Genomic DNA, 26,300 nt, shown 5'->3' with positions numbered 1-26,300 from the left:
TGCCAGAGAAAGTGGCTGAGGCAGGTACAATCGCATAATTTGGATAACTACATGGAGGGGAGGGGCTGAGTGTCGGCAACATGATAGGTAAGGAGGATTTGTGGTCAGCATGGACCATTCAAACTGAAGGGCCTGTTTCCATGACTGATAATAACATACAAAGAATTATCAACTTACTATGGAAAACTGCATTCCAAAATGAGATTTGCATCACAAATGTTATCAGAGCCACAGTCCTTCTTAAATTGGAGCTGAAAAAAAAGATAGAAGTAACATTGCTGATGTGTTATATCATAACAAATAATCAAAGAATTGCCTTTTCAAAGAAAGATAAACTTTGGTATATAATCAATATATTCTAGGAATATATTGGTAAGGATATATTCCTAGAATGTCCACACAAACACCACCTTGGATTGGAGGGTGGAAATAGGCTGTTCATCCCCAGATTTAATATAATCAGAAATCAATAATTTATGATAATAATTAGGCTGGTTTAGTGTACCATTAGGAATATCTCAGAATCTCCAGCATCATCTCTATTGAAATTATATCAGCACTCATGGTCAGTGCTGTACATCTTTATCACTCCAGTGTCCTACCAATAGGAGTCTCCAGAAATATATTCTTTTATGATCATCAGGACTCTCCTGTACTGTATCCTTCCTGGACTGGCAGGAGGTACAAATACTGTATCCATCTGAGACTGTCTAGAATTGAATCCCTCTCTGACAGCAAGATGTCTCCCACATTGTATCCCTCTCAAGCTGTCTGTAATCTCTAGGGCTATTTCTCTTTCCAGGTGAGTTAATTTGGAATGATTCTCATCCACTCATCTGTGCCCTCCAGCTCTTTTACATCAAAACTCAATGTAAACATGAGAAATAGCACCTCATCTTCTATCTGGGCAGAAAGTGAATAATTTAAAGCACCTCACCATGCAAAACCTTAAAGGCTTTTCTGAAGTTCATGTAGACCAAAGCTGCTACCCTACCCTCATTGATCTTCTTGGCTACTCAAGAGGCTATTCAGAGACTACATCAAAAAAAATTAATGATAGTCATGGGGCATAACCTCACACATAACAGTTGTGCTGGTTGTTAACGCAAACAATGCAATTCACTCTATGTTTCAGATTCAAAGTGCATTTATTACCAATTAATTTATAAATGATACAATCTTGATTTGTTTGCTTAACAGACATTCACAAAGCAAGGAACCCAAAGGAACCCAATCAAAAAATTAACACCAGCCCCCAGTGCCCACGGAGAAAGTGATGAAAAAACAAAACAAATCATGCAAACGATAGAAGCGAGCAACAACAGCATTCAGAACCAAATTGAGTCCTTAGATCTAAATTCCCAGAATGGCCTGGAGAAGGCCCTATGTATTCAGTTCATTATATTAGCGAGGCAAGTGGCCACAAATTTGCAGACACCAGGCACAGCACCTGGGGGCAGTCTCATAGTCTTAGTGTTATGGACAGAGGAGCCCCTAGATTATCTGGGCTGGTGTTTAAGTTGTTCAAACCTCACACTAGGAACCAGGACCCACCTTGGTGACTCGCTCCAGGCCTAGATGTATATGTGACAAATAACTAAATAAATCTGAATCTGAAGCTGAAAGCAAAGGCTTAGTGAGCTCCTTCCTAAGGACAATCTCTTCCTTCACCAGCAGGCACTCTCACTAAATCCAAGAATCAATCCAATGAACCTCTTTTGCACACCATGTATTAAAGGCAGCTAAACCAAACTAGACCTTGTTTGCAATATTCCAGGTGCAATCTGACCAAAGTTCCAAATCATATGAGATGTTGAGGTAACTCTAACTACATGCTATACTACATAGACGATAGAACAGCACAGGAACAGTTCCATCAACCCACAATGACTGTGCTAACAATGATGCCAATCTAAACCAATCTCATTTTCACCTCTCAACTTGGATGTGCTTCCTTTTACTTTTTGGCTTAACTTACAATAGCTCCTGTCATCCAAGTTTTCTGAGCCTTGTTTTCATTCCCATACACGATAGCCAAAGTTCAAAATTCAAAGTAAATTTATTATTAAAGTGCATAAATGCCACCATATATAACCCCAAGATTTGTTTTCTTGCAGGCAGACTCAGTAAATCCAAAAACCATAATAGAATCAGTGAATGACTGCAGCCAACAGGGTAATCAAACAACCAATGTACAAAAGGCAACAAACCATGTAAATACAAAAGAAAAAAGAAATTGCCATTAGGAATTGGTGGAGCAGACTCGATGAGCCAAATGGCCTATTTCTGCTCCTATGTCTTATGATCTTATAATAAATAAATAAAGAAGCAATAAATATCAAGGACATGAGATAAAGAGTCCTTGAAAGCGAATCAATAAGTTGTTGAAATAGTTCAGTGATGGGGCAAGTGAAGTGGAGTAAAATTATCCCCACTGGTTCAAAAACCTGATGGCTGAGGTGTAATAACTGTTCCTGAACCTGGTGATGAGAGTCTTGAGGCTCCTGTACCTTCTTCCTGATGGCAGCAGTGAGAAGAGAGCATGTCTGGGTGGTGGGGCTCCCGGATGATGGATGCTGCTTTCCTGTGACAGTGGTCCGTGTAGATGTGCTCAGTGGTGGGGAGGGATTTACCTGTGATGGACTGGGCTGTATCCACTACTTTTTGTAGGATTTTCCATTCCACTAGCTGTGATGCAACCAGTAAATATATTCCTTGCCATGCATCTACAGAAGTGTGTCAAAGTTTTAGGTGTCATGCCAAATCTTTGCAAACTTCTATGGAAGTAAAGGCATTGCCGTGCTTTCTTCATAATTACATTTACACACTAGCCCCAGGGTAAGTCCTTTGAAATGAAAACACTGAGGAATTTAAAGTTGTTGACCCTCTCCACCTCTGGTCCCTCGATGAGGACGGGCTCATGGACCTTCATGGACCTCCTCCTGTAGTCAATAATCTTCTCCTTGGTCTTGCTGACATTAAGAGATTTGTTGTAATGGCATCACTTAGCCAGATTTTCAGTCTCCTTTGATTCAGCTAACAACAGTGGTGTCATCAGGAAAATTAAATATGGCATTGGAACAGTGTTGAGCCACAGTCATAAGTGTAAAGTGCGTAGAGTAGGGGATAAGTACCTAGCCTTATGGTGCACCTGTGCTGATGGAGATTGAGGAGGAGATGTGGTCTGCAAGTGAGGAAATAGAGGATCTATTTGCACAGGAGATATTAAGGCTAAGGTTCTGAAGCTTATTGATTAGTTTTGAGAGGATGATGGTATTGAATGCTGAGCTGTAATCAATAAAGAGCAACCTGATGTATGCACTTTGCTGTCCAGATGTTCCAGCATTGAGTGAAGAACCAATGAAGTGGCATCTGCTGAGAACCTGTTATGTCAATAGGCAAATTGGAGAGGATCTAAGTGGATTCTTAGACAGGAATTGATGTGTTTCATCACAAACCTCTCAAAACATTTCATCGCTGTGGTTGTATGTACTATTGGATGATAGTCATTGAGGCAGATTACCACATTCTTTTTAGGGGCTGGTATAACTGAAGCCTGCTTGAAGTAGGTACCTCAGACTGAAAAATGAGAGGTTAAAGATATCGGTAAACACTCCAGCCAGCTGATCACAGGTCATTAGTACTCAGTCAGGTGAAAAAAAACATAGAAAACCTATAGCACAATACAGGCCCTTTGGCCCACAAAGCTGTGCAGAACATGTCCTTACCTTAGAAATTACCTAGGGTTACCCATAGCCCTCTACTTTTCTAATCTCCATGTAGATATCCAGGAGTCTCTTAAAAGACCCAATGGTATCCGCCGCCACCACCGTCGCCGGCAGCCCATTCCATGCACTCACCACTCTCTACGTAAAAAAATTTACCCCTAACATGTCCTCTGTACCTGCTTCCAAGCACCTTAAAACTGTGCCCTCTCGTGCTAGCCATTTCAGCCCTGGGAAAAAGCCTCTGACTATCCACATGATCAATGCCTCCCATCATCATGTACACCTCTATCAGGTCCCCTCTCATCCTCTGTCTCTCAAAGGAGAAAAGGCCGAGTTCACTCAGCCTATTCTCATAAGACATGCTGTCCAATCCAGGAAACATCCTTTTAACTTTCCTCTGCGCCCTTTCTATGGTTTCCACGTTCTTCCTGTAGTAAGGAGACCAGGACTGAGCACAATACTCCAAGTGGGGTCTGACCAGGGTCCTTTATAGCTGTAACATTACCTCTTGGCTCTTAAACTCAATCCCATGATTGATGAAGGCCAATGCACTGTATGCCTTCTTAACCACAGAGACAACCTGCACAGCAGCTTTGAATGTCCTATGGACTCGGACCCCAAGATCCCGCCGATCCTCCACACCGCCAAGAGTCTTGCCATGAATCCTATACTCTGCCATCATATTTGACCAACCAAAATGAACCACCACACACTCATCTGCCACTTCTCAACCCAGTTTTGCATCCTATCAATGTCCCACTGTCACCTTTGACAGCCCTCCACACTATCCACAACACCCCCAACCTTTGTGTCATCAGTAAATTTACTAACCCACCCCTCCACTTCCTCATCCAGGTACCCTGAACTCTGAGGAAATGGGCTTTAAGGCTCCCATATGCAAGTTGTGAACTTAGCCTCAACCAACAACTCCCAATCTACTTTCTCCAGCTTCGTTATCCTTCCCCCAATTTAGCACTTTCATCCAAGAACCAGTGTAATCTTTACCTCTACTCAGCTTAAAACTGAAGGACTCATTTCCACTGCATCCATAGTGCTCAGCCACAGAAACTTCAATCACATAGCCAAACTCATTACACAGTACAAGATGTGGTGCAGCCCCATCCTTAGTTGACTTATCTATAGATTGTTTGCTTTAAACGCTTGTGCTTGAAACCACCTTAATAAATTCAGTTATTTTTCTATTTTAATTTTACCTGAAAAGCTGTTGAAGGATTAGTAAATTTGTCAAGAACTGGTAAGGGTAGTTGAGCATTTTCTTCACTGTTGTATAGCTTATAATTGACTTCTATATCAATGGCAGAGACGCAATCAATGGTACAATGCTGAAATTAAAGAATTAAAAATTTTAGTTAGGCTTCCTGTGAAAAATAGAACAACTAGGATTTCTACAGCATCTCTAAAACTGGTCTAAGATCCTGCACTTTAATTCATAAATGGGTCATGGAAATCATTAGTACTAATGTGATTGCATTTTTTTAAGAAGTTACCAAAAATCTCAATGAGGGAGCAAGACTTTTGATGATGTGCTGCATGGCAAGCTGCTGAAAAAAACCCATGACATCCATGACAAAGTGGCACATTGGATCCAGAAATATATCTCAGTGGCATGCAGCAGACTGAAATGATTTTCTGTGACTTGTGGGTCTCACAGGACTCAATAACTTTTGGTTTTGCTTGTTGTTTATATATATATACAGTTGAAATCAGAAGTTTACATACACCTTAGCCAAATACATTTAAACTCAGTTTTTCACAATTCCTGACATTTAATCCCAGAAAACATTCCCTATCTTAGGTCAGTTAGGATCACTACTTTATTTTAAGAATGTGAAATGTCAGAAAAATAGTAGAGAGAATGATTTATTTCAGCTTTTATTTCTTTCATCACATTCCCAGTGGGTCAGAAGTTTACATTCACTTAGGTTGAAGTCATTAAAACTCATTGTTTGACCACTCCACAGATTTCATATTAGCAAATTATAATTTTGGCAAGACGTTGAGGACACTTACTTTGTGCATGACAAGAGTAATTTTTCCAACAATTGTTTACAGACAGATTATTTCATTTTTAATTGACTATATCACAACTCCAGTGGATCAGAAGTTTACAAACAAAATCAAAAGAAATCAGCCAAGACCTCAGAGAAAAAATTGTGGACCTCCACAAGTCTGGTTCATCCTTGGGAGCAATTTCCAAACACCTGAAGGTACCACATTCATCTGTACAAACAATATATACACCATGTATATATATACATCAAGTATAAACACCATGGGACCACGCAGCTGTCATACTGCTCAGGAAGGAGATGCATTCTGTCTCCTAGAGATGAACGTACTTTGGCACGAAAAGTGCAAATCAATTCCAGGACAACAGCAAAGGACCTTGTGAAGATGCTAGAGGAAACAGGCAGGCAAGTATCTATATCCACAGTAAAACGAGTCCTATATCGACATAACCTGAAAGGCTGCTTAGTTAGGAAGAAGCCACTGCTCCAAAACTGCCATAAAAAAGCCTGATGAAGGGTTTCAGCCTGAAATGACATTATTACCTCCTCCCATAGATGCTGTCTGGCCTGCTGAGTTCTGCCAGCATTTTGTGTTTTTTTATTTATTTCCAGCATCTGCAGATTCACTCGTGTTGCCCATAAAAAAGCCAGACTACAGTTTGCAAGTGCAAATAGGGACAAAGATCTTACTTTTTGGAGAAATGTCCTTTGATGAAACAAAAATTGAACTGTTTGGCCATAATTACCATCGTTACGTTTGGAGGAAAAAGGGTGAGGCTTGCAACCCAAAGAACATCATCCCAACTGTGAAGCATGGGGATGGTAGCACCATGTTGTAGGGGTGCTTTGCTGCAGGAGGGACTGGTGCACTTCACAAAATAGATGGCATCATGAGGAAGGAAAATTATGTGGATATAATGAAGCAAATCTCAAGGCATCAGCCAGGAAGTTAAAGCTCTTTCGCAAATGGGTCTTCCAAATGGACAATGACCGCAAGCATACCTCCAAAGTTGTGGCAAAATTGCTTAGGGACAACAAAGTCAAGGTATTGGAGTGGCCATCACAAAGCCCTGACATCAATCTGATAGGCCTACAAACCTGGCTCAGTTACACCAGTTCTTTCTGGAAGAATGGAACAAAATTCCAGCACCTTATTGTGAGAAGCTTGTGGAAGGCTACCCAAAATGATTGACCAAAGTTAAACAATTTTGATAGACAAACAGACAGACATACTTTATTGATCCGGAAGGAAATTGGGTTTCGTTACAGTCACACCAACCAAGAATAGTGTAGAAATATAGTAATATAAAACCATAAATAATTAAATAATAATAAGTAAAATATGCCGAGTGGAAATAAGTCAAGGACCAGCCTATTAGCTCAGGGTGTCTGACACTCCGAGGGAGAAGTTGTAAAGTTTGATGGGCAAAGGCAGGAATGACTTCCTATGATGCTCAGTGTTGCATCTCGGTGGAATGAGTCTCTGGCTGAATGTACTCCTGTGCCTAACCAGTACATTATGGAGTGGATGGGAAACATTGTCCAAGATGGCATGCAACTTGGACAGCATCCTCTTTTCAGACACCACCGTCAGAGAGTCCAGTTCCACACTCACAACATCACTGGCCTTACGAATGAGTTTGTTGATTCTGTTGGTGTCTGCTACCCACAGCCTGCTCCCCCAGCACACAACAGCAAACATGATAGCACTAGCCACCACAGACTCATAGAACATCCTCAGCATCGTCTGGCAGATGTTAAAGGACCTCAGTCTCCTCAGGAAGTAGAGATGGCTCTGACCCTTCTTGTAGACAGCCTTCTTGTTCTTTGACCAGTCCAGTTTATTGTCAATTCATATCCCCAGGTATTTGTAATCCTCCACCATGTCCACACTGCCCCTTTGGATGGAAACAGGGGTCAGCAGTGCCTTAGAACCCTCCTCAGGTCCACCACCAGCTCCTTAATCTTTTTCACATTAAGCTGCAGATGATTCTGCTCACACCATGTGACAAAGTTTCCCACCGTAGCCCTTTACTCAGTCTCATCTTCCTTGCTGATGCATCCAACTATGGCAGAGTCATCAGAAAACTTCTGAAGATGGCAAGACTCTGTGCAGTAGTTGAAGTCCAAGGTGTAGATGGTGAAGAGAAAGGGAAACAAAGGCAATGCTACCAAATACTAACAAAGTATATGTAAACTTCTGACCTACTGAGAATACGATGAAAGAAATAAAAACTGAAATAAATCATTCTCTCTACTATTATTCTGACATTTCACATTCTTAAAATAAAGTAGTGATCCTAACTGACCTAAGATAGGGAATGTTTTCTGGGATTAAATGTCAGGAATTGTGGAAAAACTGAGTTTAAATGTATTTAGCTAGGTTTTATGGAAACTTCTGACCAACTGTGTGTGTGTGTATATATATATATATATATATATATATATATATATATTTAAGTACTTGGTGACACAGGACAAGATTGGACAAAGTCAGCATAGCTTTCTTAAGGGAAAATCTTGCCTGATGAACCTGTTGGAATTCTTTGAGGAGATTACAAGTAGATAGATAAAGGGGATGCAGTGGATGTTGTATATTTGGATTTTCAGTAGACCTTTGACAAGATGCCACACATGAGGCTATTACCAAGTTAAGAGCCCATGATATTACAGAAAGTTACTTGCATGGTTAGAACATTAGCTGATTGGAAGGAGACAGTGAGCGGAAATAAAAGGATCCTTTTCTGGTTGGCTGCCAGTGACTAGTGGTGTTCCTCAGGAGTTGGTGTTGGGACTGCTTCTTTTTATGCTGTATATCAATGATTTAGATGATGGAATAGTTGCCTTTGCTGCCAAGTTTGCAGATGATATGAAGATTGGTGAGGGACAGGTAGTGTTGAGGAAACAGGTAGGCTGCAAAAGGATTTAGACAGATTAGGAGAATAGGCAAGAAAGTGGCAAATGAAATACAATGTTGGAAAATGCATGGCCATGCACTTTGGTGGAAGAATTAAACGTACAGACTATTTTCTAAATGGGGAGAAAATCCAAAAATCTGAGATGCAAAGAGACTCGGGAGTCCTTGTGCAGAACCCCCTAAAGGTTAACTTGCAGGTTGAGTGAGTGGTGAGAAAGGAAAATGCAATGTTAGCATTAATTTCAAGGTCTCGAATACAAGAGCAGGGATGTAATGCTAAGGCTTCATAAGGCACTGGTGATGCCTCACCTTGAGTAGTGTGAACAGTTTTGGGCTTTTCATCTAAGAAAAGATGTGCTGGCATTGGAGAAGGTTCAGAGGAGGTTCACAAGGATGATTCCAGGAATGAAAGGGTTATCATACAAAGAATAGTTGATGGCTCTAGGTCTGTACTCGCTGGAATTTAGATGGATGAGGGAGAATCTCATTGAAACCTTTCAAATATTGGAAGTCCTAGACCGAGTAGATATGGAAAGGATGTTTCCCATGATGGGGTGTCTTGGACAAGCAGGCACAGCCTCAAGATAGAGGGATGTCCATTAAAACAGATGCAGAGAAGTTTCTTTAGCCAAAGGATGGTGAATTTGTGGAATTTGTTGCCAAAGGTAGCTGCGGAGGCCAGGTCATGGTGGTATTTAAGGCAGAGCTTGACAGTTCTTTATTAGACACGGCCTCAAAGGTTACTGGGAGAAGGCTGCAGAGTGGGGATGAGGAGGGGAGAAAAAGATCTACCATGATTGAATAGTGGAGCAGACTCGTTGGGCCAAGTGGCCTAAGTTGCCTAATTCTGCTCCTATGTCTTATGGTTTTATAATCCAGAATACAGTGAGTTAACATATTTTTGTATTCCTTCATTTTGAAGGGTCTAGATGTCATGGGGGTTGCCAGCATTTATTGCCATTACCAAATGCCTTTGAGACAATGGAGTTGAGCCACCTTCTTGAACCACTGAAAACATTCTCCTGAATTCACATTCACAGAGCTGTTAGAGAGGACATTTTAGGTTATAAATATGGAAAAAAATGTCCAACTAGAATGGGTCAAGGACAATGGAAGCAGGCAGATCAATTTTCTTTGTTCCTGCCATGTGCTTGGAGATGAAGGCTACCATTTTTGGAACTGTTTTACATCCTCCTATTTGCGAGATGAAGGTGCTTTGCTTTCTGTATTTTAAAGTAGACACAGTGATGCTTCAGGTAATCTGTTGAACTAGAGAGCATCTCCAAAGAAGTTGTTTGTGAGGTTTACATAGAACATAGAATATAAAACAATACAGTACAGGCCCTTTGGCCCACAATGTTGTGCCGACCCTTAAATCCTGCCTCCAATATAACCTCCCCACCTTAAATTCTTCCATATACCTGTCTAGTAGTCTCTTAAATTTCACTAGTGTTTCTGCTTCCACCACTGACTCAGGCAGTGCATTCCATGCACCAACCACTCTCTGAGTAAAAAACCTTCCTCTAATAACCCCCTTGAACTTTCCACCCCTTACCTTAAAGCCATGTCCTCTTGTATTGAGCAGTGGTGCCCTGGAGAAGAGGTGCTGGCTGTCACTCTATCTATTCCTCTTAATATCTTGTATACCTCTATCATGTCTCCTCTCATCCTCCTTCTCTCCAGAAAGTAAAGCCCTAACTCCCTTAATCTCTGATCATAATGCATACTCTCTAAACCAGGCAGCATCCTGGTAAATCTCCTCTGTACCCTTTTCAATGTTTCCACATCCTTCCTATAGTGAGGCAACCAGAACTGGACACAGTACTCCAAGTGTGGCCTAACCAGAGTTTTATAGAGCTGCATCATTACCCTGCGACTCTTAAACTCTATCCCTCGACTTATGAAAGCTAACACTCCATAAGCTTTCTAAACTACCCCATCTAGCTGTGAGGCAACTTTCAGGGATCTGTGCACATGTAACCCCAGATCCCTCTGCTCCTCCACACTCCTAAGTATCCTGCCATTTACTTTTTTCTTGCCTTGGAGTCTGTCCTTCCAAAGTGTACCACCTCACACTTCTCTGGGTTGAATTCCATCTGCCACTTCTCAGCCCACTTCTGCATCCTATCAATGTCTCTCTGCAAACTTCGACAATCCTCAACACTTTCCACAACACCACCAACCTTTGTATCGTCTGCAAACTTGATAAACACACCCTTCTACCCCCACATCCAGGTCATTAATAAATATCATGAAAAGTAGAGGTCCCAGAACTGATCCTTATGGGACACCACTAGTCACGACCCTCCAATCTGAATGTACTCCCTCCACCATGACCCTCTACTTTCTGTAGGCAAGCCAATTCTGAATCCACCTGGCCAAACTTCCCTGGATCCCATGCCTTCTAACTTTCTGAATAAGCCTACCGTGTGGAACCTTGTCAAATGCCTTACTAAAATCCACATAGATCACATCCTCAGCACTACTTTCATCTATATGCCTGGTCATGTCCTCAACGAACTCTATCAGGCTTGTTAGACACCATCTGCCCTTCACAAAGCCATGCTGACTGTTCCTGTATTTTAATATAACGTAACATGCAGGTTTGTGAATGTTGGGATTGGTGCCTGCCTGGAGTGATTCGAGCTGGTTACTGAAGCGAACAAAGGGTCATATTATCGATTGTCACTTGCTGGGAAGAGGGCATTAAATGGATGCTGGCCTGGAGCAAAGCCAATAAAAAGGTGTTAAAGGTCAATCAGTGATAACTCTCTCAAGGGACCTATCATCACAAGGAAGAACCCCCATGATAGGGGCTGGGTGAACAAAGGATCGATCATCCCCCATTTTAGTGTTATAAATAGGAAAGTTGTCTGAGTGAGTATTGGTGCAGAGGGAACAGTAGAATTCATGTTCTAAGTTGTTGGCCCGGGATCAACATAGTTATGTTGTTTGTACAGAGATAATTAAGTGTGAGCTTTGATTAATTATGAGCTGCGTAGTGAATTTCCTAATCTAGTTCCGTTGACAAACAGTCAACAAGTAGCTCTTCTTCCTCTTGATGGGATAATTAACAGGTGAGAGATCAGTGGAGAGGAATGAATGGACAAGGAATCATGGAGAGTGCAATCCCTGTGCAAAGCGGAGAGTGGGGGAGGTAAAAATGTTTTTGGTGTTAGGATCCCACTGAAGATGGCAGAAGTAGCAGAGAATGATGGATTCATAATAGGATTGCCCACAGAGGCAGACGAAGGCAGATATTATCACTTTGAAGGTAGTAGATGAAGTATAATTTGCCTAGAGGTTGGTGATCAATGAAGTTCCATAAGGATCTGCTCTGGAACCTCCGCTCTTCGTGATTTTTATAAATGATTTGGATGAAGAAGTGGTAAGGTTGGTTAGTAAGTTTTCAGATGACACAAAGGTTGGTGGTTTTGTGGATTATGCAAATTGTAATAGGTTACAACAGGACATTTATGGGATGTAGAACTGGGATGAGAAGTGGCAGATAGAGTTCAACCAGGAGAAGTGCAAAGTGATTCAATTTGGAAGATTGAATTTGAAGGCTGAGTGCAGGGTTAATCGCAGGATTCTTAGCAGTGTGTTAGAATAGAGGTATGCTGTGGTCTGTGCCCATAGACCCCCTCAAAGCTGTCATGCAAATGATGGGGTGGTTAAGAAGATTTTATGGTGTGTTGGCCTTTGTTGATATGGAACTGAGTTCAAGAGAAATGAGGTATTGTTGCAGTTCTAAAAAAACTCTATTTAGACCACACTCTAATTAGACCACATTTGTGCTGTTCTAGTCACCTAATCAGAGGAAGGATGTGGAAACTCTAGTGAGGGTGCAGAGGGTGGGGGGGGGGGGGTTGTGGAGATACATCTCTACCAAAAGAGATGTAAGGTGTTCGCTCCCTCCCTCTACTCTTAGGCAAGGTGTAACACCTGCTTAGACCCCAGATAAGCCTAGGGAGTGGTGGTAGATGGTCATACGAGCAGCTGGTGCATATCACAAGTCCTAGTATGTGACCACTGATGCCAGATAGTATTGATGATGGCTGGGGTCACCGAACTTGTAAAGACACTGCCCAGAAGAAGACAATGGTAAACTACTTCTGTAGAAAAATTTGCCAAGAACAATCACAGGCATTGACCATGACTACCCACATCATAAGACATGACATATAATAATAATGATGATGATGTAGAAGAGATTTACCAGGATGCTGTTTTGGTTTGTAGAGCATGTCTTATGAGGATAGACTGAGCGAGCTAGGGATTTCTCTTTCGAGCAAAGGAAGATGAAAGGTAACTTGACAGAGGTGTAAAAAAATAAGTGGCATAGATAGAATGGACATCCCAAGAAAGAAATAACTAGTACAGGAGGGCATAGATTTAAGTTGATTGGAGGAAGGCATAGGGGGCTATCAGAGAAATATATATATATATATATATATATATATATATATATATATATATATATATATATATATATTTAAACACAATGAACAGTGGGTGCACAAAACACATTACCAGAGGTGCTGATAGAGACAATTACATTAGAGATATTTAAGAGACTTTTAGAAAGACCAAGAATTAAAGAAAAGTGGAGGGGCTATGTGGGAGGAAAGGGTTAGATTAATCTTGGAGTAGGATAAAAGGGCAGCACAAAATTGTGGGCCAAAGGCCCTGTACTTTGCTGTCCTGTTTTATGTTCCCTGAAATAGTTCAAATCTAAAAGTTGAAGAGTAGAAATAAAATGTATTGCCTACTTTTCAGGACTATTCTGATCTTACCTGCACAGTGATTGAATGGTTCCTACAAGCTTCTTCTGAAATCCTCACAGAATCAGACATGGTGCCAGGAGTTCCATCACTTTTTGTAAACATTACCCTTTTGTTTTTTTGTTTTGTGTCCAGGTTGATGGTGTAATTAACAAAAGAATTCTTCAAATCTACAAAAATCCAGAATAAAATATATTGATACATTCTATCTAATTTATTCCAGTTTTTTGCCCAAACCACTTGATTCCAATTTTACTGTACATTTTTCATCTTATTGACAATTAAACATTAATATTGGATTCTTATGATCTGCCATTCCAAGTCTTAATTTCTAATATTATTTTAACTTGGATGTTGGACTATTCTCATAATGAAACCTTTGGACTTAATATACCCGTGAAGTCATTAAGATTAATTTTGTCTGCCAGAGCAAATTTGTGATTTATTTTAGCCCTCCTGATTTCCCTCTCGTGTTCTCTTGCATATTTTATACATTTTATATACATATATATATATATACACACATTTTATATTTATATACATTTTATATACATATTTATATTCATTTTATACTCCTCCAGTACTCCATTTGTTCCTGCCTTTCTATACCTGCTATGTACCTCCTTTTTCTCCTTAACAAGGGCCTCAATATCCCTTGAAAATCAAGAATCAAGTTTTTATTCTAACAGGAATGTACAAACTCTGTACTCTCAATATTTTATTTTAGAAGGTTTCCCACCTATTAAACATACCTCTGCCAATTCATACCTGCTATATCCTTTATGATGCCATCAAAATTGGCCCTTCTCCAATTTAGAATCTCAACCTGAGGACTGGTCATATCCTTCTCCGTAATTATATTGAAACTAATGGAATTATGGTTACTGGGTCCAAAGTATTCCCCTCCACACACATCTGTCACCTGACCTTTCTCATTTCCTAACAGAAGATCGGAGTAATAGGAACTGGAGTGATAGGGCTGAGGATGGGGTAGTTGATTTACTAACAAAAGTAGTATGTGGTGTGATTGCTAGCAAGGAAAAGCAAATGATAGGGTAAAATTGTAGTAAATGGAATGAGTTGCAATGTAAAAGGGGGACAAAAATGAAAAGGGTGATGAATACAGGACTGAAGGTGTTAGAAACATAGAAACATAGAAAATAGGTGCAGGAGTAGGCCATTCGGCCCTTCGAGTCTGCACCGCCATTCAATATGATCATGGTTGATCACCCAACTCAGAACCCTGTATCTGCTTTCTCTCCATACCCCCTGATCTCTTTAGCCACAAGGGCCATATCTAACTCCCTCTTAAATATAGCCAATGAACTGGCCTCAACTGTTTCCTGTGGCAGAGAATCCAATTCCACAGATTCACCACTCTGTGTGAAGAAGTTTTTCCTCCTCTCCGTCCTAAAAGGCTTCCCCTTTATCCTTAAACTGTGACCCCTCATTCTGGACTCCCCCAACATCGGAAACAATTTTCCTGCATCTAGCCTGTCCAATCCCTTTAGAATTTTATACGTTTCAATAAGATTCCCCTCAATCTTCTAAATTCCAGCGAGTATAAGCCTAGTCGATCCAGTCTTTCTTCATATGAAAGTCCTGCCATCCCAGGAATCAATCTGGTGAACCTTCTTATGTACTCCCTCTATGGCAAGAATGTCTTTCCTCAGATTAGGGGACCAAAACTGCACACAATACTCCAGCTGTGGTCTCACCAAGGCTTTGTACAACTGCAGTAGAACCTCCCTGCTCCTATACTTGAATCCTCTTGCTATGAATACCAACATACCATTTGCCTTTTTCACCTCCTGCTGTACCTGCATGCCCACTTTCAATGACTGGTGTACAATGATACCCAGGTCTCGTAGCACCTCCCCTTTTCATAATCGGCCACCATTCAGATAATAATCTGTTTTCCTGTTCTTGCAACCAAAGTGGATAACGTCACATTTATCCACATTAAATTGCATCTGCCATGAATTTGCCCACTCACCTAACCTATCCAAGTCACCCTGCATCCTCTTAGCATCCTCCTCACAGCTAACACTGCCACCCAGCTTCCTGTCATCTGCAAACTTGGAGGTGCTGCATTTAATTCCCTCATCTAAATCATTAATATACATTGTAAACAACTGGGATCCCAGCACTGAGCCTTGCGGTACCCCACTAGTCACTGCCTGCCATTCTGAAAAGGTCCCGTTTACTCCCACTCTTTGCTTCCTGTCTGCCAACCAATTCTCTATCCACATTAATACCATACCCCCAATACCGTGTGCTTTAAGTTTGCACACTAATCTCCTGTGTGGGACCTTGTCAAAAGCCTTTTGAAAATCCAAATATACCACATCCACTGGTTCTCCCCTATCCACTCTACTAGTTACACCCACAAAAAATTCTATAAGATTTGTCAGACATGATTTTCCTTTCACAAATCCATGCTGACTTTGTCCGATGATTTCACCTCTTTCCAAATGTACTGTTACCAAATCTTTGATAACTGAATCTAGCATTTTCCCCACCACCAATGTCAGGCTAACCGGTCTATAATTCCCTGGTTTCTCTCTCCTTCCTTTTTTAAAAAGTGGGGTTATATTAGCCACCCTCCAATCCTCAGGAACTAATCCAGAATCTAAGGAGTTTTGAAAAATTATCACTAATGCATCCACTATTTCTTGAGCTACTACCTTAAGCACTCTGGGATGCAGACCATCTGGCCCTGGGGATTTATCTGCCTTTAATCCCTTCAATTTACCTAACACCACTTCTCTACTAACATGTATTTCCCTCAGTTCCTCCATCTCACTAGACCCTCGGTCCCCTACTATTTCCAGAAGATTATTTATGTGTTATACTTGAATGCATGCAGTATGCTGAGAAAAGTAAATTAATTTGTAGCACAGTTACAGATCTGAGCAGCGATTGATTTTTTAAATCGCCTTGAAATGATGTTACTAACTAGAGAGGTAGCTGTGGTTTTTAGCTGTAACAGACCAAAGCAGGGATATTTGATGATTTTCTTTGGAGTTGCCTTCTTGACAGCTCCTCATTTTTCTGAATTCCAGTGAGTACAAGCCAGAGCCATGAAATAGTAACAAGCCATTCAATCCTGGAATCATTTTTGTGAACCTTCTTTGAACCCTCTCCAGTTTCAGCATATCCTTTTTAAGATAAGGGGCCCAAAGCTGCTCACCATACTCCAAGTGATGCCATATGAAGCCTCAACATTACATCCTTCCTTTATATTCTAGACCTCTCAAAATAATGACGACTCTCAGCCTGAAATGTGGACTGTTTACTCTTTTCCGCAGATGCTGCCTGGCCTGCTGAGTTCCTCCAGCATTTTGTGTATGTTGCTAGGCCTATAATTTCCTTTCTTCTGCCTCTCTTGCTCTTAAAGAGTGGTGTGACATTTGCAATTTTCCAGTCCTCTGGAACCATGCCAAAATGTAGTAATTCTTGAAAGATCATTACTAATCATCCCCAATCTCTTCATCCACCTCTTTCAGAACCTGAGGTGTACACCATCTGGTTTACCTTCAGACCTTTCAATTTCCCGAGAACCTTCTCCCTAGTAATGGTAACTTCACACACTTCATGACTCTTGATACCTGGAACTACCGGCATACTGCTAGTGCCTTCCACAGTGAAGATTGATGCAAAATACTTATTCAGTTCATTTACCATTTCCTTGTCCCCTATTACTACCTCCAGTATCATTTTCCAGCACTCTGATATCCATTTTCTCCTCTCTTTTAGACTTTGTCTATCTGAAGAAACTTTTGATATCCTCTTTAATAATAATGTCTAGCTGACTTTCATATTCCATTTTTACCTTCTTAATTTCTATTTTAGTTGCCTTCTGTTGGTATTTAAAAGCTTCCCCATCCTCTAACTCCCCACTAATTTTTGCTCTATTATATGCCCTCTCTTTGGCTTTTACGTTGGCATTGACTTCCCTTGCTAACCATAGTTATGTCATCTTGCCTTTAGAATCTTCCTCTTTGAGATGTATATATCCTGTGCCTTCTGAATTGCTTCCAGAATTTCCAGCCATTGCTGCTCTGCCATCATTCCTGAAAGTGTGTTATTTCTTTCTCTGTCCCTCTCTCTCTCTCCATAAGAATTTCAGGTTGTGTCTTGTGTACATTCTCTGATATTAAATTGAACTATTTTATCCTTAACCCAAGACCTCCAGTTGTAGTCCCACCCAAACTTGGTGTATTTGGAGAATCACTTTGCATTTCATTTATTAACATAATAAGAAGACATAAGACATACTATAGGAGCAGAATTAGGCTATTCTGCCTATCAAGTCTGCTCTGTCATTCTATCATGGCCAATTTATTATTCTGCTCAACTCCATTTTCCCGCCTTCACCCCACAGCCTGACGAAGGGTCTTGGCCCGAAATGTCGACAGCGCTTCTCCCTATAGATGCTGCCTGGCCTGCTGTGTTCCACCAGCATATTGTGTGGTTTGTTTGAATTTCCAGCATCTGCAGATTTCCTCGTGTTTGCCCCATAGCCTTTGATGCCTTTACTAATCAAAAACCTATGAATCTCTGCCTTGGCCTCCACAACTGAATTCCACAGATTCACCGCCCCCTGGCTAAAGAAATTCCTCCTCATTTCTGTTCCAAAGGGACATCCTTCTATTCTGAGGCTACCCTCTGTTCCTAGACTCCCCTGCTACAGAAAATATCCTCTCCACATCCACTCTATCTAGGTCTAAAATTCTGCTTACGGGAAACTCTGTTCATTGTTGTATAATCAAATATCCTCAATTGACTATCCTACATTTTGTCTGCATCTATCATCACTACCTTAATCTTTCCTGCATGATCTTAAAACGTAATTGCCCTCAGCAAAATCATGAAAACAATACTGTTGACATTTCTTTTGAATTCTGTACTGAAAAATTACCTAATGATCCAAAATTTGATTCAGCATTAAAACAGACATGAACTCGAATAATTTTCTTCTGCTCAGAAGAGGTTGCAAAAGATAGAGGCACCATCTCTGGAAAAAAACTGGCAGCCACCTTGATGTTGATAACTGGTCTTGAGCTGTAAAAAAAAATATCAATTCATGTTAAAGCTCCAAAATAGAATGTAAAAGTAATCATTTTTTGTTTAACAGTTATTCTAGCTGTGATTCACAGTTTCCTGCATGTTGTCAAGTACATTCTGAGCTCTCTTCTCCAGCTCTAACTGGAGTGGCCATTTTGAGAAGGGCTAGCTTCATGTGGTTTCTGCTGTTGAGGTTAAAGTGCTAATTTTGGTGACCAGGGAAGTAGTAACAAGGAATAGTAGTTTATTTTTGTATCCTACAGTCTGAGTCAAAGGGAACATTTGTAATGTTTCTGGAAGCTAGTGCAGTAGTGTGCTTCTCCTGCAGGATGTATATCCTGGCAGACTCCCTAGAGTGATTGGAGCTGCTGATGGACTCATTATAGAGCATCTATAGAGGGAATATAGTGTATGTATGTTTAGAGAGCTGGTAAGGGTAGTCATCTCTGGATTGCTGCCTGCAATACACTCCAGTGAGGGTAAGACTAGGATGATTTGGCAGATGAATGTGTGGCTGAGGAATTGGTGTAGGGGGTAGGGTTTTAGATTTGTAGATCACTGGGATCTCTTCTGAGGAAGGTACAACCTGTACATAAAGGATGAGACACACAGGAACTTGAGAGGAACCAATATCCTAGTGGACAGATTTGTTAGAGCTTTTATGGAGGGTTTAAACTAGTTTGGCAGGAGTGTGGGAACTACTTTTGAAGGTCTCCCACTTATCAACACCTCTTTGCCAGAAAACAAACCATCCCAATCCATACTTACTGGATCCTTTCTGGTACCATCAAAATTGGCCTTTCTCTAATTTAGACCACAAGACCATAAGACACAGGAGCAAGATTAGGCCATCTGGCCCATTGAGTCTGCTCCACCATTCAATCATGGCTGTTCTTTTTTGTTATCTCCTCCTCAACCCCAGTTCCTGGCCTTCTCCCCATACTTTTGATACCATGTCCAATCAAGAACCTATAAATCTCTGCCTTAAATACACCCAACAACCTGGCCTCCACAGGGGCACGTGGCAACAAGTTCCACAAATTCACCACCCTTTGCTAAAGAAATTTCTCCAAATCTCTGTTTTGAAAGGGCGCTCCTCTATCCTGAGGCTGTGCCCTCTTGTCCTTTGACTCTCCCACCATAGGAAACATCCTGTCCACATCTACTTTGTCTAGGCCTTTCAACACTTGAAAGGTTTCAGTGAGATATCCCCTTCATCCTTCTGAATTCCAGTGAGTTCAGACCCAGAGCCATTAAACATTCCTCATATGATAACCCTTTCATTCCTGGAATCAGCTTTTTGAACCTCCTTGGGAACCTCTCTAATGCCAGCACATCTTTTCTAAGAGGAAGGGCCCGAAACTGTTCACAATACTCAAGGTGAGGCCTCACCAGTTCCTTATAAGGCCTCAGCATCACATCCTTTCTCTTGTATTCTAGACCAGGGAGGGGTTGCACTTCTGATGGGGAAACATGTCATGTCCTTTTCAAGGCGGTTAGTCCATCTTTTGTCCCCACCTGGCATTCAGCTTTCATCTGTGGCTCCCCGTAGCTGTTTGCATGCAACAGTGGCCACACCCCGGGCAATAGCTTCAACAAGCTGGCTAAACCAGGTGAGGGTAGCCGACAGATCTCAAATGCTCAGTGAGATAGGGAGATGTCTATCCCAGCACGTGAAGACAGACTCCAGCAGATTGAGCGGACGAGACCAATGAAAGGTCCAATGATCAAGAAGCTCGTCTCTGAAAGAGTCATGGAACTTGTAGAGCACGACAAGACACAGAAGACGTCCTGGTCATCCACTGCGCCTAGTCCCATCTCCAGCCATCTCGACTTGTCTTGCCACTGGATCCAAATGGGAATTGGGAGGAGAGAGTGAGGCTGACGCTGTGCAACTCTCCCTCACTTAAATCCAAATCAAGCGCTAGTCTTGACACCATCAAGCTGGCTAGTGGCGTAGTGGCATCAGTGCTGGACCTCGGGGCGAGAAGTCCCAAGTTCGAATCTGGCCGGCCCCTGTACATGCTCTCCATCTGTTGAGCTAGCAACTCGACCTCATAAAAATTACTAATGGTGTCGAGGTCTTCATCGATGACGATGGATGAACCTTATTCTAGACCTCTTGAAATGAATGCTAACATGGCATTTACCTTCCTCATCATTGACTCAGCCTGCAAGTTAACCATCAGGTGTTCTGCACAAAGACTCCCGAGACCCTCTGCATCTCAGATTCCTGGATTTTCTCCCCAATTAGAAAATGGTCCGCACGTTCATTTCCACTAACAAAGTGCACGACCATGCATTTTTCAACATTTGCCACTTTCTTGCCCATTCTCCTAATCTGTCTAAGTCCTTCTGCATCCTACCTGATTCCTCAACACCACCTGCCCCTCCACCAATCTTCACAACATCTGCAAACTTGGGAAAAAAGTCATCTATTCCATCATCTCATTGATATCCAGCTTAAAGAGAAGTGGTCCCAATGCCGACCCCTGCGGAACACCACTAGTCACTGGCAGCCAACTAGAAAAGGAACCTTTTATTCCCACTCGCTGCTTCCTACCAATCAGCCAATGCTCTAACCATGTTAGTAACTTTCCTGTAATACCATGGGCTCTTAACTTGGTAAGCAACCTCATGTGTGACACCTTGTCAAAGGCCTTCTGAAAGTCCAAATAAACAACATCTACTGTATCCCCCTTATCTATCCTACTTGTGATCTCCTCAAAGAATTCCAATAGGTTCGTCAGGCAGGATTTTCCCTGAAGGAAACTATACTGACTTTGTACTGTCTTGTCCTGTGTCAAACAAATATTCTATCACCTCATCCTTAACAATTGACTCTAAAATTTTCCCAACCACTGAGTTCGGGCTAAATGATCTATAATTTCCTTTCTGCTGACTTCCTCCTTACTTAAAAAGTGGAGTGTCATTTGCAATTTTGCAGACCTCTGGCACTATGCCAGAGTCCAATGATTTTTGAAAGATCATTTCTAATGCCACCACAATCTCAAATGCTACTTCTTTCAGAATCCTAGGGTGCAGTTCCTCTAGTCCAGGTGACTTATGTACCTTTTTGTCTTTCAGCTTTTTGGGCACCTTCTCTCTTGTAACAGTAACTGCACCCACTTCTCTTCCTTCACGCACTACAACATCAGGCATACTGCGTAGTGTCTTTCACAGTGAAGACTGACACAAAATACTCATTTAGTTCATCGGTTCATCAGGGTTTATTAGGGTTCTAGCCCTAATATAGAACCTCAACCCAAGGACCAGTCCTACCTTCTCCATTATTTATACTGAAACTAATGTTCCCTAATAGGAGATCCAGTCTAGTTGAATTCTCTCTCTAATGATTAAAGAAACTTTCCTAAGCACATTGGACAAGCTCCATCACATCTAGTCTTTTTACAATGTGGGAATCCCAGTCAATATACACAAAGTTAAAGCCACCTACTATCACAACCAGGGACACACATCTTTCCTCAGATACAGGGACTAAAATTGTTTACAATTTTCTGAATGTAGTCTGACCAATGCCTTATAAAACCTCAGCAGTATTAACTTTCCCCATCTAACCTGCGTATTGAAGTCCTCATGATCACTGTAATGTTATCCTTCTCAAATGTTTTTTTCTGGTGCACCTGGTAGCCTACATCCTGGCTACTATTTGAAGGTCTGCACATACCTCCTATCAGGGTCTTTTTATCTTTTTGGCTCCTCAACTTTACCCACAAAGATTCTGATCCTGCGTTGCCCCTTGTTATCAATTTAATTTCATTTTGTACCAAAAAGGCCACCCATCTCCCTCTGCCCACTTGCATGTTCTATTGATGGGATGCACAACCTTGGATGCTTAGTTCCCATCTCTGATTCTTTTTTCAGCCACATCTCCATGATGCCACTGACATTGTACCCAACAAATTCAGTCTGTGCTGTAAACTCATTTACCATGTTACATACACTGCACACATTCACGTGCAACCCACTCAATCTTGTATTCATCACCTCCTTACTCAATGTTGTTCCTCTGTTGCTTGAAATTAGATTCCAAAATCTTTCAAAACTCTCTATCCTATATTTTTTCATTCTGATGACTTTAATAATCTTCTCCTGCACTTGCCATTCACCTTTTACCACAATTTTCCATGTCTTTGAACCCATCACCCTTTGCCTCTCTCTTGCACCTATGTGCTGTCTTACTAATCCTTCATTATTTGTGCAATCAACTCAATAATCTTGTTACAACCGGAAGATGCATTCAAATAAAGGGATTTAATCTTTGATTCTTTTTACAAATTTTACTTACTCTGGATCCACTTTCTTTGACAAACTTCTGCTTGTATTTTCAGTGCCACAAATGTGATTGCTATTATCTCCTTCACAATCTGTACCACCATCCCTTTTGATTTATTAAACATCCTATCACTTCTAAACCTCAGCAATTTCTTTGACCCATGTAACTGCCTTTACTTAAGTTCAGGTTTTTAGCATTTGATTTGCGTCCCTCTCAGAATAAACAGGTGAGGTAGGAAGTATGTGTGTGAGGCCAGTTTTCTGTGCTCAGTGTCAGATGTGGGAGGTCCTGGAGTCTCCCAGCCTCCCGGACGGCCACATCTGCACCTGATGTGTCGAGCTGCAGCTCCTGAGGGACTGAGTTAGGGAACTGGAGATGCAGCTTGATGACTTTTGCCTAGTCAGGGAGAGCGAGGAGGTGATAGAGAGGAGTTACAGGCAGGTGGTCACACCAGGGCCACGGGAAACAGATAAGTGGGTCATGGTCAGGAGAGGGAAGGGGAAGAGTCAGGTACTAGAGAGTACCCATGTGGCTGTACCCCTTGACAATAAGTACTCCTGCCTGAGTACTGTTGGGGGGGAACAGCCTACCTGGGGGAAGCGGCAGTGGCCATACCTCTGGCACTGAACCTGGCCCTGTGGCTCAGTAGGGTAGGGACGAGGAAGGCAGTAGTGAGAGGGGACTCTATAGTTAGGGGGTCAGACAGGTGATTCTGTGGATGCAGGAAAGAAATTTGGATGATAGTTTGCCTCCCAGCTGCCAGGGTCCAGGATGTTTCAGATCTCGTCTAAAATATCCTGCAGTGAGAGGAAGAACAGCCAGAGGTCATGGTACATATTCATACTAATGACATAGGTAGGAAAAGGGAAGAAGTCCTGAAAAAAGAGTTAGGAAGGAAGTTGAGAAATAGGACCACAAAGGTAGTAATCTCAGGATTAATCACGCGACTTTGAGCATAGGAATAGAATGAGGTGGAGGATAAATGCGTGGCTGAGGGATTGGAGCAGGGGGCAGGGATTCAGATTTCTGGGTCATAGTGACCTATTTTGGGGCAGGTGTGACCTATAGAAAATGGATGGGTTGTACTTGAATCCCAGGGGGACCAATATCCTGACAGGGAGTTTTGCTAAGGCTACTGGGGAGAGTTTAAACTAGAGTTGTAGGGGGTGGGAACCAAACTGAAGAGTCTGGGGAAGAGGAGGTTAGCTCACAAATAGAGAAAGCTTGTAGACACTGCGAGAGGGAGGTTAGGCAGGTGATAGAGAAGGGATGCACTCAGACTGAAGGCTTGAGATGTGTCTATTTTAATGCAAGGAGTGTTGTGAACAAAGCGGATGAGCTTAGAGCGTAGATCAGTACTTGGAGATAATGATGTGGTGGTCATTACAGAGACTTGGATGGCTCAACGACAGGAATGTGTACTTCAAGTGCTGGGTTTTAGATGTTTCAGAAAGGACAGATAGGGAGACAAAAGAGGTGGGGGTGTGGCACTGTTGATCAGAGGTAGTGTCACAGCTGCAGAAAAGGTGGACGCCATGGAGGGATTGTCTACAGAGTCTCTGTGGGTGGAGTTTAGGAACAGGAAGAGGTCAATAACTTTACTGGATGTTTTTTATAGGCCGCCTAATGGCAACAGGGATATCGAGAAGCAGATAGGGAAACAGATCCTGGAAAGGTGTAGTAATAGCAGAGTTGTCGTAACGGGAGATTTTAATTTCCCAAATATCAATTGGCAGCTCCCTAGAGCAAGGGGTTTAGATGGGTTGGAGTTTGTTAGGTGTGTTCAGGAAGATTTCTTGACACAACATGTAGATAAGCCTACAAGAGGAGAGGCAGTACTTGATTTGGTATTGGGAAATGAACCTGGTCAGGTGTCAGATCTCTCAATGGAAGAGCATTTTGGAGATAATGATCATAATCCTATCTCCTTTACAATAGCATTGGAGAGAGATAGGAACAGACATGTTAGAAAAGTGTTTAGTTGGAATCAGGGGAATTATGAGGCTATAAGGCAGGAAATTGGAAGCTTAAACTGGAAACAGATGTTCTCATGGAAAAGTATGGAAGAAACGTGGCAAATATTCAGGGGATTTTTGTGTGGAGCTCTGTGCAGGTACGTTCCAATGAGACAGGGAAGTTACGGTAGGGTACAGGAACTGTGGTGTACAAAGGCTGTAATAAATCTAGTCAAGAAGAAAAGGAAAACTTACAAAAGGTTCAGAGAGCTAGGTAATGTTAGAGATCAAGAAGATTATAAGGCTACTAGGAAGGAGCTTAAGAAGAAAATTAGAAGAGCCAGAAGGAGCCATGAGAAGGACCTGGTGGGCAGAACTAAGGAAAACACCAAGGCATTCTACAAGTATGTGAAGAGCAAGAGGATAAGAGGTGAGAGAATAGGACCAATCAAGTGTGACAGTGGGAAAGTGTGTATGGAACCAGAGGAAATAGCAGAGGTACTTAATGAATACTTTACTTCTGTATTCACAATGGAAAAGGATCTTAGTGATTGTGGTGATGACTTACAGCAGACTGAAAAGCTTGAGCATGTAGATATTACGTAAGAGGATGTGCTGGAGCTTTTGGAAAGTATCAGGTTGGATAAGTCTCCAGGACCGGGCGAAATGTACCCCAGGCTACTGTGGGAGACAAGGTAGGAGATTGATGAGCCTCTGGCGATGACCTTTGCATCATCAATGGGGATGGGAGAGGTTCCCGAGGATTGGAGGGTTGTGAATATTGTTCCTTTATTCAAGAAAGGGAGTAGAGATAGCTTAGGAAATTATAGACCAGTGAGTCTTACCTCAGTGGTTGGTTAGTTGATGGAGAAGATCGTGAAAAGCAGGATTTATGAACATTTGGAGAGGTATAATATGACTAGGAGTAATCAGCAAGGGCAGGTCATGCCTTACGAGCCTGATTGAATTTTTTTAGGATGTGACTAAACACATTGATGAAGGAAGAGCAGTGTATATGGATTTCAGCAAGGCATTTGATAAGGTACTCCATGCAAGGCTTACTGAGAAAGTAAGAAGGCATGGGGTCCAAGTGGACATTGCTTTGTGGATCCAGAACTGGCTTGCCCACAGAAGGCAAAGAGTGGTTGTAGATGGGTCATATTCTGCATGGAGGTCAGTCACCAGTGGAGTGCCTCAGGGATCTGTTCTGGAACCCTTACACTTCGTGAGTTTTATAACTGACCTGGATGAGGAAGTGGAGGGATGGGTTAATAAGTTTGCTGATGACACAAGGGTTGGAGGTTTTGTGGATAGTGTGGAGGGCTGTCAGAGGTTACAGCAGAACATTGATAGGATGCAAAACTGGGTTGAGAAGTGGCAGATGGAGTTCAACCCAGATAAGTGTGAAGTGGTTCATTTTAGTAGGTCAAATATGATGGCAGAATATAGTGTTAATGGCAGTGTGGAGGATCAGAGAGATCTTGTGGTCCGAGTCCATAGGATGCTCAAAGCAGCTGCG

The 26,300-nt window shown here is 41.8% G+C and overlaps 1 protein-coding gene across 2 annotated transcripts in view; it reads right to left on the bottom strand.

Moving 5' to 3' along the window:
• The window catches only part of LOC132396199 (integrin alpha-E-like), a 300,648-nt gene that overhangs the window by 146,473 nt on the left and 127,875 nt on the right, over window positions 1-26,300 (bottom strand). For both annotated transcript variants that reach the window (XM_059973778.1, XM_059973777.1), the window contains exons 17-20: window positions 18,384-18,526; window positions 13,472-13,629; window positions 4,943-5,071; window positions 178-251 (exon numbers count right to left, since the gene is read on the bottom strand). In XM_059973778.1, coding sequence (XP_059829761.1) covers window positions 178-251; window positions 4,943-5,071; window positions 13,472-13,629; window positions 18,384-18,526 — 504 coding nt within the window. The remainder of the gene's footprint in view (window positions 1-177; window positions 252-4,942; window positions 5,072-13,471; window positions 13,630-18,383; window positions 18,527-26,300) is intronic.

This window comes from Hypanus sabinus, chromosome 6 (genome assembly GCF_030144855.1).
Source record: "Hypanus sabinus isolate sHypSab1 chromosome 6, sHypSab1.hap1, whole genome shotgun sequence".
Lineage (NCBI taxonomy): Eukaryota > Metazoa > Chordata > Chondrichthyes > Myliobatiformes > Dasyatidae > Hypanus > Hypanus sabinus.
This window is presented reverse-complemented; position numbering and strand designations above follow the sequence as displayed.